This window comes from Notothenia coriiceps, unplaced genomic scaffold (assembly GCF_000735185.1).
Source record: "Notothenia coriiceps isolate Sejong01 unplaced genomic scaffold, NC01 NC01_scaffold00025341, whole genome shotgun sequence".
NCBI classification, from domain to species: domain Eukaryota; kingdom Metazoa; phylum Chordata; class Actinopteri; order Perciformes; family Nototheniidae; genus Notothenia; species Notothenia coriiceps.
Window position 1 is genome coordinate 9,321 of NW_011358042.1, and position 18,762 is coordinate 28,082.

General features: G+C 41.3%; 1 protein-coding gene across 1 annotated transcript; it reads right to left on the minus strand.

The window, feature by feature from the left end:
- Positions 1-113: 113 nt before the first annotated feature.
- Positions 114-18,122, minus strand: LOC104956084 (tight junction protein ZO-2-like). Its single transcript, XM_010783526.1, has 12 exons — positions 18,080-18,122; positions 17,092-17,311; positions 16,163-16,347; positions 15,282-15,377; positions 15,112-15,191; positions 13,765-13,975; positions 12,838-12,938; positions 11,246-11,464; positions 9,874-9,981; positions 4,288-4,785; positions 3,339-3,424; positions 114-2,111 (listed from the first exon to the last, which is right to left on the minus strand). Exons 1-12 carry the CDS (start codon positions 18,120-18,122, stop codon positions 1,967-1,969), a joined length of 1,992 nt encoding a protein of 663 aa, XP_010781828.1. The 3' UTR covers positions 114-1,966.
- Between the last annotated feature and the right edge of the window lie 640 nt (positions 18,123-18,762).

An 18,762-nucleotide genomic window follows, 5' to 3' on the forward strand; every position in this document is an offset into this window, starting at 1 on the left:
GCTGGTGTTATTCCAAATTCTTCTTATTGTCCCAAAAAGCGATATCAACACTGCCTTAGTCCACAACTCAATACACTCTGGTTCCTTCTGAAGACATAAATATATATATTACAAAAGCTCACAAATATATAGTTTATTATTTTCAAAGAACTGAACACATTAGTTATTTTTCAAACAGGAGGAAATAGTGCATTTGTTGGGGACTGCAGTATTTTCAGCAGCGGATTAATCCACTCTTGCTGCTCTGGTCGAGCCTCTTACAGTTTTGTGACCAACATTAGAGCTCTATGGCACAGAGAAATAAGATATTCAGTATCAGGTGTTGGATACACACACAATACTTGTTAGTGGATACATTCATTGTTGGTTTGGGTCTGCACATGGGATTTGTTGACAATAAGAAAAATGTAGAATGTCACCAACCGTATCATTTAACAGGGTTGTTAGCATAGGCAGTGATAGCCTCCATGGCTGAACAGACAGAAAAGGGCATCACCTGCTGAAAGTCAACCAACAAAACAATCCCAGGCTCAAGACATCTCGCTACTGGCCGCTCAGTTCAAACTGGCAAACCCTTTGTGGCTGGGCGGTACTGCTGAGCACCAAAGAAGGAAACAATGACGAAAAGCAATTATTAGGCCCGGTCACACCAGAAAGGGCTCAGCTAAATGTATTGCAAGCCGCATCTAAATGAGTTTATCTTGCAGCATGGTGATGCAGTAACTGTCTGCAGGAGGATTTACCAAGCTCCTATAGCCGTTGCCAACATGCGAAGGTGGAAACAGTAGGGCTGCAACAAAAATAATTTGTGTTGTTGCAAGCCTTTGCCTTATAAGTATATATAAAAAGTGTAACAGAGCTAACAAGCTATGATAGCCTCTTTTTTCTTTTGACAATCTGAACTTAATTTCCTTCAAAGATCAGCGTGTCAACACAATTCACTATTTGTTAATACTTGATTTCACTAAACTTGAACTCCTAACCCTGCGAGCTATTCCGCACATTTTGCAGCTTCTATTGAAATCTGTTGATTTGCCACCTTAATCCCGGAGTGACCAGGCCTTTACAGATAATACTTTTGAACTACTCTCATTATTTACACGTAAAGTCTCAAACTGATATTGCTGTGGATGGATTCTAGCGTTCAGACAGTGTTAGCTCTTTCTAAAATCCTGACAGTACAGTGTGTGGTGTATGGGCTCAGCATTGAGATTTTGGTTTCACTGGTTCCCTGGTTTCCCTTTAAGCTTGACAGCAGCAGAGGTTTTAATACGGCTGGGCGGCTGAGGGGCAGAGGAAACACAACCCGAACCTCATGGGACTGAGAAAGTAAAAGGCACTTCAAAAAATTATTACAAATTCCAGTGTAACTAGATAGACTATATATAGATATATACTGCATGTATACACAGGCATTGTCATATACGAAGGAATGCAAATACAGAGTATAAACACTTGACTTTAAATACATATATATACTGTGCATATATATATATACATATATACGTTGAATATCATAATATAGGTGACATTTATTGATCGTAGCTGGCAATAATAGTAGCTTGAAAAAGATGGGGAGAGATGATAAAGCGCATTGTGGTTTTTAGGTTTGTTGAGGTTTTCGTGAGAGCAAAACTCGTGGCAATACGTTTCAGTTGCTGTGCACGAACTGAAGAGTTGCATAGGCAAGAAAACAAGTGGTTCCTGATTACTCAGTTTACCCTTTAAAAGTGGTAAAGAATAAATAAACCATTAGATAAACGTAAAAAGTTAAGTGAGGACAGTGTTCCAATCCAAATGGATAGTGAGATTGCTTAAACTTCTGTGAATCAAAAATAAAAGTTTTTGTCCTTTAATATCAAAGAAGCAAGAGTCAGTTCAGAGTCAGCAGCTTATTGTGCAGGGCATGATGGCATGGATGTGTTATAGACTGCAGCTGCAGTGCATGAACATGTGTCCAGGACAGCTACAGCTGGGTGTCCTGGTACTGGAAGGAGTTGGCGGTGTAGTATTCAGGCGCTGCCTCCTCCTCCACATGCTCCTCGCTGGGGCAGAAGGGACGCCCCTCCCTGGAGGACGGAGAAGTCTGGGGTCCAGGGCGGGAGCTGGACCTGGAGGGACAGACAACAGCTGTGTTGAGTCCTGCACTCATAAAATCAACTTTATGTAGTTGATGATTCTGATTTCACAACGTCTGTCCACCACTTCAGACATAAATGTCTCAACAACTATTGGATGAATTGCGATAAAAGGTGCACAGGCGTTCATAGTTCCCACATGATGAATCCCAGTGACTTCACTGATCCCTGGTCCCTATGTAAGAGCCACTTTAACACATATTCATGTCTGGGAAAAATGTTTTATTTAGATGAAATATTCTTTGAATTCTCCTGGGTGCTGTCGAGGTGCCCTTGAGCAAGGCACCTGTTGCAGCGCGGTGTGTTCGGAGCGCCGGCTTGGATCAACCGGAAGCCAGAAAGCTGATCAGAATCAGGTAATGAGTCACTAAATAAAAGCAGGTAACCTGGTTCTGGTCTCTTGCTGGGTCCTGAGAGGGGTACATGGAGCCCCCTCAAGAAATAGAGGACGGCTATATTGTTTATTATTTTGTGTTGACTATTTCAGTTGCTGCTACATGGCTATTTCTAATTACTTAGTTTGGTTTGCACAACTCGCACTCTCCTTCCTTCATGATCATGTATTAAACAAAACAGCATTTGTAAACTATACTATTCTGTAGCCTAGCTTTAATTTTAAGAGGACTTTTGAAACTAAATATCTTGATTTCTTCTTTTCTAAGGTCACATTACTCCGTGGTCTTACATAATAGACTTAATTTTTAACAGGAAACTAGTAATTGTAACATTTTAAATAAATGTTTAATGTAACCCTCTGAACCGGTCATCATGCTGTAGAAGCTGCAAGGACATTTGTATTTCCTATTCTTAGGCCTTAATTATATTGAGGGTAGTATTCTCTGAAACATTACAATGTATACTCACTTTCCATTTGACATCCAGATAACTTGATTAACTATCAGTGGACTATAAATCGGCAAATCAATATATGCATTCGAATAGGACTCAAGTTAAAGTTGAAGCCATTTATTGATATTTATTTTCTCTTGTTTATTATTTGCATTGCATTTGATATTGAGGTAATCCAAAAGTAATGGAAAGCAATCAGGTTACAGTACTTTATATTGTGATAGGTAACTGATTATGGATTTCCCCAACAATGCGAGCCTTTGTGGCCTTGGTATCGGAGGGGGAAGTGTGAGGTTACACTGACATGCAGACAGCCACTCACAGCGAGGCGTATGGCAGTAGTGAGCCTACCCGATAGGCTGAGGGCGGCTGTGCTCCAGCTTGGCCGCCTTCAGAGGAACGGCGTAGATGTCGGGGTGCTTCTGAGCCATTTCCATCTGCAAACACAGATCAGTGTATTAAAGCTTGAAATGACCGGGATCCAAACTAAAGTGCAGCTTCTACCTACAAAACTACTCTACTGAAATAGACAGACACAAATCAGACAAAATCATCATCCAATCCCACTTCAACACTCAGAATGTCCGATTAGCCTGTAGTGCTCTCCATCCTCTGGTAATGTTATTGTCCTTGTCCCCATCATTGGTGTCCATTAGTATGTCTTGTTTATGTTAGACCTGCTTGTGTTTTCCTCATGTTTTGTATTTTTGAATCTATTCTTGATGAGATGTTGAGTTATAATTACACGATACATGAGTGATAATCAGGACATTTATTTTTCTTTGGTAAATGAAATGTAAAATACAGCTTTATGTGTACAGCACTTTCAAACCTCCAGACCAAAGTGCTGTACAGAGAAATACCTCATTAAATAAAATACAAAAATCACTTTTGTACTTTTACTACAAAATCCATTTATTATTTAGTAACTTAGTTTTAAAAGGTGCTATATAAGATTTGTATGATGTTATTCTTGAGAATAGGTGTAACTAAAGTTTGATTTAAGAGTTGATTATATTTCACACTATCAATCAAAATCTGTAAAGTAACTAAAGGTATTAAATAAATGCAGAGGAGTAAAAGTACACGATTTACCTCTGAATTGTAGTTCAGGTCGTTGTTGTAGTGTAGTAGAAGTAAGAAGTAGCAAAACATTTAAATATTCAAGCAAAGCACAAGTCTCTCAATATTGTACATTAGTACAGTATTTGAGTAAATATACTTGGTTAGTTTACTCCAATGCGTGTAAATCACCTCCTGATACTACAGCTGGCCAATAGGAACAAAGAGCTCTGCCCACCCTGGCACTCTGCGCCTCCTGCAGCTCCAGGATCCTCTGGGCCCGGGCGAAGTGATCCATCTTTTCGAAGGCCTTGATCTTCCCATAGAAGGACCTGAGGGAGGGGTCCTCCCCAGGGCTGTCTTGCGCCGCCTCCTCCTGCTGCCTGCAGGCTGCCAGGGCACCGGAAAGAGCCCCGGGGGGGTGCACTGTAGCCTCTGCCGTGCCCCCACAACTGATGGACCTAAGAATGGGGGGGGGTTGAGGCGCTCCCACAGGCCACATTTTGCTGCAGGAGTTAAAGTGGTGAGCTGGAGGCAGGGGCAGCGGGCCGGAGGAAGCTGCTGAACGGGGGATGAGTGGGGGTGGGTCATTGTTGCTGCTGGCCGGGCTGCTGCTGGAGGGAGAATCGTAACTTCTGCTGGAGCTGGGGGGTGGAGGGTGGTGCTGACGGTGGTGATGGTGTGAGTTAGTTGATCCTGACAAAGTGGCCGGATCGTCCCTCAGAGACAGTTTCACCTGCAGAAAAAGCATTAGAGCCAGAGCAGATACTCAGAGTTAGTGGTGGTAAAAATCTGACTTTTATAAAAAAAACAATAGAAACTAAGCAGAAACGTCATAATGCAGCCATACTGAGACTAGAGGCACTCAAACAAAATGAGCTCCTTAGCTTTTAGTAATTCTCCATCTCGACCACAGCAGGTGGACATACTGAGGGCTAAACTATTCTGTCAAGCTTATTGGATTGTGTATCCAAAATGTTTTCCTTGATTTAGGTCAGCAAGAAAGGGAATGCTTATTCCAGGTGTTCCAGGAACACCTGAGGAAATGTATGAGGTGCTGGATGATGGTAATCATTTGCCATTTTTGCAGAATGCCAGCAGTGGTGTTTGAGGTTGTCGTTGCTGTGATATGATGTCACATCTGCTAGATCAATTAAAGTCATCAGCAGGGAAGAAGATTCTAGAAATGTAGTAAAGGATACCAAAACTAGAGAAATTCCAAGAAGTTTGATACCTTCTCGATACTAAGTTTAAAAACAAAACTAAAACAATAAACCCAATGTACTAAATATACATCACTTGGACAGGATAAAAAAGATGAGTTAAAGTTGAGCTCCAGGACAACAGCTATGGGATTTAAGCTAGGCAAGGAGAGATGACAGTTTTTCATTGGGGGATGAAAAGAAAAGCCGTCTACCTAGCTAGGAGAAGCCACACATAAGTACGAGAGCATCCTTTATGTAGTGGGAGAAGAGGAAAGGGCCAAGGACTGAGACTTGATGAACTCCTGTTGTCAGGCAGCATGGTTTAGACATCTATTCCATGTCACCTAGGAGAACTCTGACCCGTATGGAAGGATGCAAATAGACAAAGTTCAGTGGGGTGGGGAGGAAAGCTTTGAATTAAGTATTACCTCCTGAGCAGAATCCATATTTGGTTTTAGAAACATGGTCCCATAGAGAACAGTGGGAACAAAGAATTTCATGTTTCATATGTTACTTAATTACATTATGTGTTTGGTTATTTCTCAATGGATACAAATATTCACTAACAAATCTACATCCTTTTAAAGAGGACCCATTCTGCTCATGTTCAGCTTCATATCAGTATGTAGTGTCTCCACTGTGACATGTCTCCGTGCTTTAATGTTCAAAAGCTCTTTGTTGTTATCATACGGCCTGTGCTGCAGCACCTCTTTTCACCCTCTGTCTGAAACCAGAGCCCAGTCTGCTCTGATTGGTTAGCTGGCCGGCTCTGTTGTGATTGGTCAACAACTTAGAGATGTGTGTGAAATGTCCTGCCCCTTAGCCTATCACGTGCAATGTGTTAAAGAGCATCTTGCAGGTTTTTATTTTTTCTACATTTATGCTTAAACTTGCTTGAAAATTACAATTAAAAAAGTGAATGCAGGATTTGATATGTTTTACGAGACATAAGTGCAGGAATTCAGAGGGAAAGGAGCAATTTTGAGCTCTGCTCTTAAAAACGGCTTTTTTTTTTTTTTAAGGTCATACGTCAAACGCGTCATATTACATCACACAGGGGACACATCTCCGCTCTCTGACCGCGGGTATAGTAGAGTTGCGTTGAGTAGAGCGGTTGTGTCTTAAGGAGCTGGTATTTTTACATTGTATTTCACCATTTGTAATCATGGTGCAGTATTGTGTTTGTGCAGGTTGCACAAATACCAGCCTGTCAGGACATCGAGTCCACAGTAAAAAGGACCGGAGCTAGCGTTCGTTCCTGGGTGCGTTGTGCATCCACCACCCTGCAGCACATACTCTCCACAGCTTTAGCTGCAATCAGCTGTGCACCCTCCCCGACTACACACCTGCTTTCCATCAAGCCATTTACAACGGCATATCAACGGAGGCTCCACAACCTTTCTCCGCCAGATCGTCAAGTATCAGCCGTATCTCGCGTCTCTCCTCCGGTACACAGCACCGTAGTGTGGAGTTGCATTAGGTAACGCGAGATACGGCTGATACTTGCGCATTAGTTTCTGTTATGGATCAGTATCAACAGTCCTGCCAGTAACGTTACTATATTATCAATGCTACTTTAGTTATAGCCTGATATATGATAGCTAACTTTACAATGTTGTGATATGACGTTAGCTAACATTCTGTAGCTAACGCCGGTCACTCACCAAGATAGCTGCCCAGTTCTCCACTGGTTCTCCTCACACCACAGCTCAATTTCTCTCCGATGGCCGTTATTTCTTCTAATCCTTGGCTGCTCCTGGTCTCTTGGACGCCTAGCAGGCTCATAATTATAAGGTTGTGGTTCGTCATATGCATTCGAATATTCATGTTCAACTTCTTCTGTGTCAAAACTAGCATTGGGATCCATGTTTATTAATACGTTACACCGGCCGCTCTCCCCCTTGTGTCCCCCGTGTTACGTCACACGCGGGAGGTCACGTGCCGAGGCTTTTTTATGCTGAAGTGAACATTTCTTACAAAAACGACGCCAGATGTCACTGTAGTGTATATTTCTGTATTTTTTTTTGAAAATCTAGTGTATTCATCATTTTCCTACACATTTATTCACAGGTCTCTTTAACCTGGAAGTTGCTCTTTAAAGCGCTAGCCAATAGAATCGGAAGTGTAACATTGATGTCAGCATGTCCAATGGAGGCGTTTCAGTCAGGGGGGGAGAGAAGCTCCCTCTGGAGGGAACATAGGGATTTTAGTCTTTACACACCATTTACATGCAAAAACATATATAACACACTACAGGAGAGGAAAAACCACAAAAGCAGAACAGGGCCTCTTTAATATTCCACAAATTGAAAAACTGTATACTGTATTTATTAAATATAATAAACTAGTGGGTCTGCTTCAGTGGTAGTCTGGGTTTTGAAAAGCGACGGTAAATAAAATAAATTGGGATTTGGGTTCAGACACAAAATGTTGCCTATAAGAGAAAGCACTGAAAAGACAAATAAAGAGAACATGTTTTCATTCCAACCAAACTGCATGTCCTCAACATCATTCCCTGTTTACTTGGAATAGAGATTCATGCTAATCAGTGACATATGCTGCTGTGATGCGTCGTTGGAATGAAAACATGAACACAGTTTAAAGTCGAACAATACCGCTAAACACAAGCCCACCACCATGTACCAATAAGTGAGGGGAATTCTGGGTACCCATCTGGTCCACTGAGCTGACGTCGGAGGACTCTGAGCTGCAGTGAGAGTGGACTCTCCATATCAGGCCGTTCCTCAAAGAGAAGGGCAGCTTGTTCCTTTGCATGGAGGTAAAGAGCTGCCAGGGCGCATGTGGAGGTTAGAGTCACAGTTGCTAGAGGTGTCCAGAATTACCGTTTGCTTTTAAAAAAATAATAATCTTTTATCATTAAGATAATAATTTAAACATTTGTTTTTGTGAAATGGAAGTGTGAAAGGTCTCTTGCATCATTGTTTTGACCGCTCCACAATTAAAGCAGAGCTTCATTTGAAATCATAGGACATCCAGTATTGTAACCAGTGTGATATAAGTCCTCATTAAATGATCATCAATTCAACTGAACTCTTCCTGTTTACAAGTTATCCAATTGACTTTGATATCTTTACAAACTTTTTTTAACCATTAGTTTTACTCTGCATTCAATTATTTGTTTTGGGAACTAGAGGGGAGAGCTAGGGTTAGCTTTAGCTGACATGTTATCTTCTGAACAAATGCTGCCACTTTACAATATAATATATTGTCCACAGTCTCAGAGTGAATTGTGATATTCTTATTGTACTGACCTTTTCAGATATTTATGGTTAAAATGGTTACACATGTGTTCCTATTTACAACTAATTTCCTCTTATAGTTATTTTTGAGTATGCACCACTATACGCCAAATCTTCAACCAATACATTATTTTAGCTCTTTAGCTGCTAAATGCTCCACTATGTTACCCTGTGTGCAGTTGTCACTATGAGCAACACTGCTGTATAACCATCTTTCATTTGAACCCACGGTATAAACACACTGTAAATGATTTCCAGCCAACATAAATGTCAATATGATGAGGAGATAGAAGTATTCATCTAAAAAAGGTGGGGGCTGGCTGATGGAGTTGAACTGTGTTCTTGTTGTTCACTGTTAACAATAACCCTACACTCCGACATTTGTTTCCTAGGAAAAAACAGTATGCATAGGGCAAGTATTAAAGAGGACATGTTCTGCTCATTTTCAGATTTGTATCAGTATGTAGTGTCTCTACTTTAAAGAGTCCTCTCCTGCTGATGTTCAAGTGTATATCAGTATGTAGTGTCTCTACTTTAAAGAGTCCTCTCCTGCTGATGTTCAGGTGTATATCAGTATGTGGTGTCTCTACTTTAAAGAGTCCTCTCCTGCTGATGTTCAGGTGTATATCAGTATGTAGTGTCTCTACTTTAAAGAGTCCTCTCCTGCTGATGTTCAGGTGTATATCAGTATGTAGTGTCTCTACTTTAAAGAGTCCTCTCCTGCTGATGTTCAGGTGTAAACAAAAAAAAATGCAATGTAATGTGTATATCAGTATGTAGTGTCTCTACTGTAACAAGTCTCTTTACTTTTCTCTTACTGCCTGTGCTGCAACACCTCTTTTCACCCTCTGTCTGAAACCAGAGCCCAGTCTGCTCTGATTGGTTAGACGTACAATGTGTTGGAGCACTAGCCAATAGAAGCACGAGTGATACATAGTGATGTCACTATCTGATTTTACACTCACTCATTTCCCTGGATAAGTGATTAATCCAGTTAATATCCAACAAATAGCTATAATACCTTGTCTGAACAACAGTCCAAAACCCAAACAAAGAAAGTATCTTCTTATCCAGGGAGGTTGTGGCTCAGTGGTTAGTGCGCTGATCTTCGGATCACAGGGGCACTGCTGCAGGCAACATTCCGCTGTGTCCTTGGACAAGACACTTCACCCCAAATTGTTCCTGTGGGGACTGCCCACAGGATTGACTGTATGTAAGTCGCTTTGGATAAAAGTGTCTCACAAGTGACATGTAATGTAATGTAATCCTCACAATTGGATTGTATTGCTTTAGGACGCAGAAGCATGTTTCCTGAGGTGTGTGTGTTCCCACTGTGCATATATACTGTGTGTGTCTTACCTTGCCGTCTGGTGAGAAGACAGGTGGAGGACTGGACCTGCTGAGGACTTCACGGCTGCTCAGTTTCCTTAAGCGACTCCGGATGTCTGGACTGTACCTGCGCAAGATCTACACACACAAACACATAAGAATTCATTACAAAAAGGATGTATTAAGACTTTTGTTGGTAATTTGGTGTATTTAGTACATGTGTGTCCATAATAACTGTGGACATATAATTACAATAGAGAATGCAATACATTGAAGGTACAGACATTGTATTCACTGGTTAACTATAGAGCAGCTGTACAGAAGCTACTGGAGCTGTATTCTCCTGTCTGCACTGCAGGTGGCAGCAGCATACTGAAGGCAACACATACATGCCATCATAAAGCCCTTAACACTTTGCCAACACAGTGAAGTAGAGCTGAAGATACAGAGAATTAAGAAGATCAATGCATGACTATGTTGATGAATAACAAGTCATTTGAACAGGGACAATGAGTGAGCCTGATGTCAGCTAAATATTGGAGCGGTGAGGCTGTATCCCTCCGCCGGGCTAAGGAGGGCTAATGATGAGCAGAGGGGAGAGAAGCATTTGCTCCAGCACTGTATTTAGGTCAGTGCTCACGTTGAATCCCAAATGTTAACTACCCAGCCTGAAGTCATGCTGCAGGTACAGACCCCTGATCAGCTGACAGAGGATCCCGTCGAGGTAAATATCCCTTCTCCTGAATATGTTTGTCCCATAAATATGAGCAATATCAGGTATCCTGTATTATTTTGTATCCTTTGTTTGTTTGTTTTTTATATATTATATTTGTATTTGTTATTTATTCATTTTTTGTGTGAATAAATATGAATAAAATAATAATAATATTGTTTTAAATATATGTATTTTCTTATGCTGAAATGTGTATATCCACTTTTTTCAACAATGCCTTGTTTGAGAGGACATATTAAGGTAATTGTCAAGTTCCAATTTGAATGTAGTGCTTCCACTGTGTCCGTTTAAAACACACAAAAAGTTAGAGAACATTTCATACAAATGATTCTGTTAGAAGCCCATGGAAACCAAGGGTACACTAGTAGAGGTTTAAGTACCGTACATCAAAGTTCTACTGCAAATCTTATTTCAATTTTTTCAATAGTATAAAAGGGAAATAAGCCACTCCCTTGGTTGTTAAATATCAATATGGCTTTATTAATCATGTCTGATCTTTGTTGTTGTCAAATGACAAAATGAATTCATCTTTAAAATATTACATGTGTGACTGTTAAGACTATGTAAACTAGACCGATAAGTGTGTGTGCGTGCGTGTGCGTGTGTGTGTTTGTGTGTGTGTGTGTGTGTGTGTGTGTGTGCGTGTGTGTGTGTGCGTGTGTGTCTGACCTCCTCAGCTGTGACGGGTTCAGACGAGCGGCTGATGGCTGAGATGTGCATCATCTCTACATCCGGCTCGTTATCGGTGTAGGTCCCGCCCTCGTCGGCGGTGTCTTCGAGGTCAGAGGTCAGCCGGCTGTCCATGCTGAGGTAATCAGCGGACATGGCGGACAGGAAGGACAGACGCTCCACGTCCTGGCAGTCCAGATCACTCTCTACTACCTCCAGCTAGAAGAGACACATGATGGATCTTGGGTGCACAGGAAGGAAGGATGGACAGACGGAGAGCACGAGAACAAGAGAGAAGAAAGAAAGACAAACAGAGCCGAGCTGTAGCACTACTGGCAGGAAGTAGGAGGACACACAGTGAGCATGCTCAGAGCGCACACAGGTGGCTGCTATGCAGGTGACTGGAAGATAGTAGGTCCACTACAGACTCCTGCCACTGAAGAACAACTGAGAAACCACCGGGTTGAAACTAATGCAGTCACAACAGTCCTGTAACGCTCCCTCAGTGTGAGCTGGAGCTGCTATAGGACCACTCATCACGAGGAGGATGTAGTCTGTGTTACTGGAAGAGCTTGTATTCAAATGTCCTATATCATTCAAATGCAACTAACAACAGGGAAATCATGGGTCCAGTGTTCCTTAGAAATGTGTCCCTTTTGATTTTTTATAAATCTATTAGTATATGTATTTGTTATTAGTTAAGAAAAGTAATACATGTTGATTTGAGAAGTCAAATAAATATGCATCAGGGTAGAGTTGTCAGTTGAATCCCTTTGCCATGCTCTAGCAAAGCTAGATATATATATTTTTTTTTTACATTGTTTTTGAAATGTTTTTGTCTTTGCTAAGTCAGCTTTCCAGTCCAGGAAAGCTGAGATGTTACATTCTACATAGTTGTACAAAGGACTGAGGCTAAAGCCATATCTAGATTTCACCAAAACCACATTTTAAAAAACAAACATTTCTGATTGAATCCGGATAATTTGAAAGATGCGTAAATAGCATTGAAATTACTAAATGGGCTTTTAATGACCTTGATATCACTGACTGGTGTTCACCGCAGAGGCGTGTGTTGGTGTGCCTGTATATCTATCTTTGTGAGAACCTGTTTGAATTGTAGACCTTCAAAGTGAGGACATTGTGGCTGGTTCTTCAAAGGTCTTCCTCTTTGATCTTAATTTTAGAATGAAGATCAGGGTTAGGGGAGGGGTCATCAACCTTAACTATCAAAAGAGCCACTTTCCCCTCTGCCACCAAATAAAGTTTTAACATATTTTAAAAGAAAGATATATAAAAAACGAGTTTGTTGCATCTGTTAAATATTGAAAGTCTATTGTTTTCTGGTTTGCTAATTTCTCAGAATATATCAAGCAAAGGCAAAGGAATCTATACAAGCAGAATTAAACTCTCTGTTTCATTTGTGACTTTTTTGGACTGATCAATGGTCAGATTTCCAAGGCCGGGCATCTTTAACTCAGAATTATTGAACAGAGGCTAGGGTAAGGGGCTAGGGAATGTATTTTGTCAATGTCTGTCCTCACAAAGACAGAAGTACAGGTGTGCCTGTATTGTGTTTGTTTGTGTTTGCTTACCTTGCCGTCAGAAACCCACACCGCCTGCATCTGCTGCCCTCTGATGGAGTCTTTGACGCTGCCGTACCAGGCGTCGTTGGCTGAGTTCAGATCAACGGTGGCTGAATGAGAAAACCATCCAACCTCAGCATTAACATAAACATAAATAATGACAAATATACAACTAGAGCTGCATCAGTACTACTGTAATGCACTTACAGTAGGTGGAAGAAGCACTCAGATCTTGTACTTAAAGGTCACCTATTAGGCAAAATCCACTTTTTCATGTATTCTACATCAACATGTGTCCCCTCTGTGTAAAGAGATTCTGAAAGTTTCAGGAACAAAGACCCCCTCACTTTTTGTCCTGATCCATTTATATAAAAATTAAAAACCTGTCTGAAAATGAGCTGATCAGATTTTGGCCACTTTATGATGTCATAACGATTTCTTTGTTTTGTGTAACCATTAGCCAATCACCAACCAAGGTAACCCCACCCCCCCCCCCTTATCACCTGAATCTCCTCCAAGAGCACCATTGAGTTCTTTGTAACCAAATGTCTCTCAGAGGGGCGTGGGGAGGGGCTCATTATTTTCGTCTAAAGTAACAGACAGAGAATCAGCACTTTGGAAACAGGGCTGAAACAGAGGGGATTATGGGATGCTGCAATGATCTGTTTGGTGTTTCAACCAATCAGAGACAGGTTCTGTATATAACAGAGACCTGTGATATATTGATGAAAAACAGTATATAATAGGGGACCTTTAAGTAAAAGTAGAAGCACCAGAATGTAGGAATACTCTGTTACAAGTAAAAGTCCTGCATTGAAAATGTTACTCAAGTAAAAGTACAAAATCTAAATCGTATTTAAGTACAGTACTCAGGTAAATGTACTTAGTTACTTCCCAACTGTGGTAATACAGCTGACTGTGGGTGTGAGGCTGTACCAGTGAACAAGTGAGCGCAGGTCTTCCTCAGTTTGACGGCCTGTTCGTAGAGTTTGCGGGCGCTGCGGTTGGAGTTAGGGGCGATCCTCTGTCTCATGGTCTTAATGCCATGCTTGCTGTCTGGGTTGAAGAAGATGACAATGGGGTACCACTGGGTGTAGTTCAGGGTGTCCACTGCCTTGGGGGTCACATCCAGCAGGGCGTGCTTGTCCTTTGTGGAGGAGGAATGGGGACACAATGGTTAACAGGCCTAATGGGGTCCTTGTCTCACCAGACAGGCCGTGGATCAGCTCAGATCTCTCATATCTTTGCCAAGGAGGCTCATTTCTCAGCTCAGCTTGTGTGACTGTCAGCAGGATTACAGAAGGGTTACATTTGGCACACAAGTGGTGATAACAAAGAAAGAGTTTGTGCCTTGTATAGCTTTTGTGGATGTTACTTTTAAACAATTTGTTTCTTTCTTTTTAATGCTTGATTTAAGTGTTTTATTTTGTACTTGTATCTATGCTTACTTCTGTCCCTGGCCTACAACAGTAAATCAATAAATATAATCTTAATAATGGAGTGTGGGTGTATATGCACATATGAATAGTGGTATGTATGTATACATCTATAGTTAATAGATTTTCTTGTCCTACTCAGCGTTTTGCATCCTATTTGAACAAACCTAAATAGAGCTGTATCAATTGTATTTGTGTTCCTTTATTGTAAATGATTAAATGTACTTCCTTAAACTGTGTTTTTTACAAACCAAATAGATCAGCTTTGAGGAAATAGTGCCTGAGCCTGTTCCTCTCCCAGAGACAGTGCCTGACCTACGAGATGATGAGCTTGTTCCTAACGGGAACTTATCACTTCCTGTTCATGATGTTTCTCTCATCCACAGCTGCTGCTTAGATCTCCATGAGAGCCACTGACCAACCTGCGAACCATCACACTAACTAAATAACAAACATACTATCTTACTAACTTAGTAGCTAACTATCTTACTAACTTACTGATTCTAAACTAACTTATAAACTAACTAACTAACCATCGCACTATCTAACTAATTACATTTCTAACTTATTAACAAACGATCTAACTAGCTATCTAAATAACTTATTTACTAACTAACTATCCAACTAACTTACTATCTATTCAACTATCTTTTAAACCTTCTAACTAACTGTCTAACTAACTAACTAGATGAACTAAACACAGATCCCAGTTGAGAAGAGGTTGATAATGCTGCAGCTGGTTGACAAAACCCTTTAAATCTGACACTACAAGGACACTGATAGATTAATAGGATACTGCTTCGATTTCAATCGATGTGTGTGTGTGTGTTTCAGTGTGAGTGGGCACCTGCTCGATGATTTGTCGGATGGTGTTGAGGCGAACCACTCCGGAGGACTTCTCTGATCCGGCGTCTTTCGGCTCGGTTTCTAACATAAGAACAGAGAAACAGTGGGGGGGGGGATTTAGCAGAAACACCAGGACACCTAACACCCACTGACACTGACTCCGGGACTCACTGGCAACCACAAACAGGTCGGGCATCTCGGAGGCCAGCTTCTCATTGGCAGCGTCAGCGATGGGCCCGAACAGAACCACGGGGCGGCGGAAACCAGCTGCAACGACACGGGGCTCATTACAATGCTGCCACACACTGAAGACACTGAAATGTTGACTTTAATTAAATGTATCATGTCAAAAAATGTCATATAACTTTATTAGGTTAGTTGAAGGCAATACTATTAAGTTGAACCTGATATTTTTTATTACACTTAATATTATTGCTTTCAGCTAAGCTAATAGTTATATTTAATCTGTATTAGACGTAATACATTTCATTAAAGTCCGTTTTTAGTGCAGTACATTATGTAGTAAGAAAAAACATACATTTTTAACACAACAAAGGTATGTAACTTACAAGACATTTTACAGTTCAACCTGGTGATAAACTACGTAATAAGGACGTTTCTAAATGAAATTATACATACCATTAATCATTCTTGCTATAAAATCAACCTGCTTAGTCAAATCTTTGTCAGAATATATTATTTCCAATCTAAAAGTATACGGTTGTGGCTGTGCAGCATTAAAGCTTGTTTAAAGCAATGTAGACATGTTCTGAAGAACATAAGGCTCAAACACTCTTTGAGTAAAAAAACATCTATACATACTTTTAGCCAATCACATAGAACAGGAAAAACACACCTACATGTGTAAATACGTGATGCTTCAGCGGGTCTATATCCATTACATAATGGTGCCAGACATCTACCTTTCATTAAAGTCAATGTGTTATTTTTTTCAGTGTAGACTACAACGTTAAAATCCTCCTATGTGATCTAGATGTTTTTTTCCGTCAGACCCTAGAGACAAGTGTCTCCATGAACAGAGGCTCAGCCACCTTCTCGCAGCACCACCCGTTCGTATGCTGGGAAGCGGGTGGCCAGGGTCTGAGCGCTCAGGTTCTCCCTGCTCTTCCTCAGGTCCTTCCTCTTCACAGAGCGCTGAGCTCGCAACCTCCAGAAGTCCGCTCGATCGCCCACCACTGCTTTATGAGCACTCTGCACACTGGCCATCTGCTCCGCTCTGCCAGGGAGCACAAACAACAACGATTTATTCAGCGATTCAGGCATTGTGGAGGAGCCGGGGCCTTCAGATGTTCATTGCCAAATATACACTCTAGCTACTGTGCATACGACAATACAGCCTTTGAAACTTTGCATCCTTCTTTTACATTAGGGACAAATAATTGACAAATTTTGTCATGTTGACCTTTGATCGTTCTCAGCAATAAGTGATGAAGTTATGGTGGAAGACTCTTCCAGTTTTTTATATTCTTTCTAGGGCAACAATATTTCATCACCGCTGTTGGTAAACCCAAATAGCATTGCCCCATTGGATTTGATCATCTCTTTGTGCTTCTATATATTGTTTGAGATGTTTTTTTTTCACCATTAACACCAAACAGAGGATGCTTGCTCTCACACTTTGTATGAATAGGCTTCACCGCTCAGTCTGACAGCTGATGAGGAAGGCGACTCGTGTTCAGATGTTTCTATGATCGCGTTCTTCTCCTTGAATTACTACACTGATGTCATCAGAGAAATCTTTTCAACTTGAAGCACTCCAAAAAACAACAGCACTCTCAGAAAAAGGACGCTGGGTGCGGCGCTTGTTCTTGAGGCGGCAGCATGCAACCAGAGATAGAAGAAGTACTGAGATCCTTTATCCTTTCTTTTATACTTTGATTTTAAAATAATCCAATACACGTAAAGGCCTGAAAAGGTCACATAAGTAAAGTACTTGAGTATTACAAGTAGTGAGGCCTACCTGCTCTTGTTGGGGATGAGGCCCTTCTCCAGCAGCTGCTTGTCCTTGCCCACACGGACAGCCAGCCAGTTGCCCAGCTTCCCGTCGTACAGCGTGTCCACAACCTTGAAGACGTCCCCCCGGCTGAAGGCCAGGCTCTGAGGGGTCTCCTTCTCATACTCAAAGTGCGTCCGGATGAAGAAGGAGTCTCCACGCCCCGACACCAAGATATCATTATAGACTAGAGAAACAAAGAGGAATAGAATAAGGGAAGGGAGCATTAAAGAGGGCGAACAAAGGAACAGAATGAGGCTCTGACAGTGTATGAAACAGATACTGTCTGACAAATAATTTCATATATTTAAGGTGTTGGTCAGATGTATAGTCTGTCTTATTTAATATAAGAGACATTCTTAATGGAAATTCTTGCAAATAATGTTTCTCATACTGCCTGTGCTGCAGCACAGACAGTCCCTCTGGAGGGAACACGGCCCTTGCAGAACATTTACATGCGCAGAAACATATGGAACAGGAGAGGGGAAACCAAAACAAGCAGTATATGGCTCCTTTACAAACATGGTTTTGAAATGTCAGCTGCTGTGGTGTCTAGAAATTTGTGTTAAGTTAATTTATTTAGTTCAGTCCTTTTGTCTTTTGCTTTGTCTTGTGATTTCCTGTTTTGTTTTATTTTGTAGTAACCTTTCCCTCTCGTTTCAGAGCATTCCTGCCCTTGTGTATTTTTCCCTCCAGTGTGATTGTCAGCCCCTCCCTTAATTGTTGCCACCTGTGTCCCCTTACCTAGTGTGTGTATATATAGTCTGCGTCTCCCTTTGTCCTGTGCCAGTTCGTCTTGTCAAGTCTGCCAGTCATTCCTTGATCGTGTTAAGTATATTTTTGATAGACTCTTTTGGTTTCATTTTTGATAGTAGATGTTTTTGTTTAGAGTTTTGATCCTCCAAGTGAGCGTTTTGTGTTTCGACCTAAATTAAAGGACCTTGTTAATTCTGACCTGTTTCTGGTGTTGTGCGTTTGGGTCCTGAGCCTTGTGACATTCTTAACAGCTGCTCTGACTATTAGTTCTGTGAAGTTAGTTGATAAGCGATGCATATTGTATCACTGATCAAAGATAGAGGAATACTTCAATAAAGGCCAGCAAGCTAATACTCTTGGATGTAAGCTATGCCGAATATGTTGGGACTTGTCCTTGTATTATCAGTACAGTTGAAGACAAACAGGAAAGAAAAAGTTGGGATGATATGCCGCAGGATGCCGGCTCTAAAAGGAGAGCTAATAATATAACAGTGTCCATGAGTTGCAGTTTAGAGCACCACAGAACTAGTGCACCTTTGAGCTGAGAATGTTTATTACATGCCCTGAATTAACCTTCATGTTCACATTCCCATCCTTATTTGCACATTCAAAGCAAATTGCACGCATTTGATCTGACTGTTGCATTGGAATGAGCAGCACTGCGGGGGGGGGGGGCTTCCTGATGTGATGTGTGTGTGGTCTGACAGAGCGCTGACCCAAGAGGACCAACAGAGGCCACAGTCATACTGCCTCTACTCTACTACTGCAGGCTGGCTACACACACCACTTCACACTCAGCTGCAGTACACACTCAGTGCACTCATACTGATGAGATACAGGAAACAAAGGTACACCTCTAAAATCCTTCAAAGACATGTGAGC

Excerpts from the sequence above, each read along its gene's own strand:
- LOC104956084 (XM_010783526.1), bottom strand. The coding sequence starts at position 18,122 with ATGTCACAAGGCTCAGGACCCAAACGCACAACACCAGAAACAG. Across the intron at positions 16,348-17,091 it reads CTCATCCCCAACAAGAGCAG|AGCGGAGCAGATGGCCAGTG; the intron begins GTAGGCCTCACT and ends GCTCCCTGGCAG. Across the intron at positions 11,465-12,837 it reads TGTGGGTTTCTGACGGCAAG|CTGGAGGTAGTAGAGAGTGA; the intron begins GTAAGCAAACAC and ends TGTCTCTTCTAG.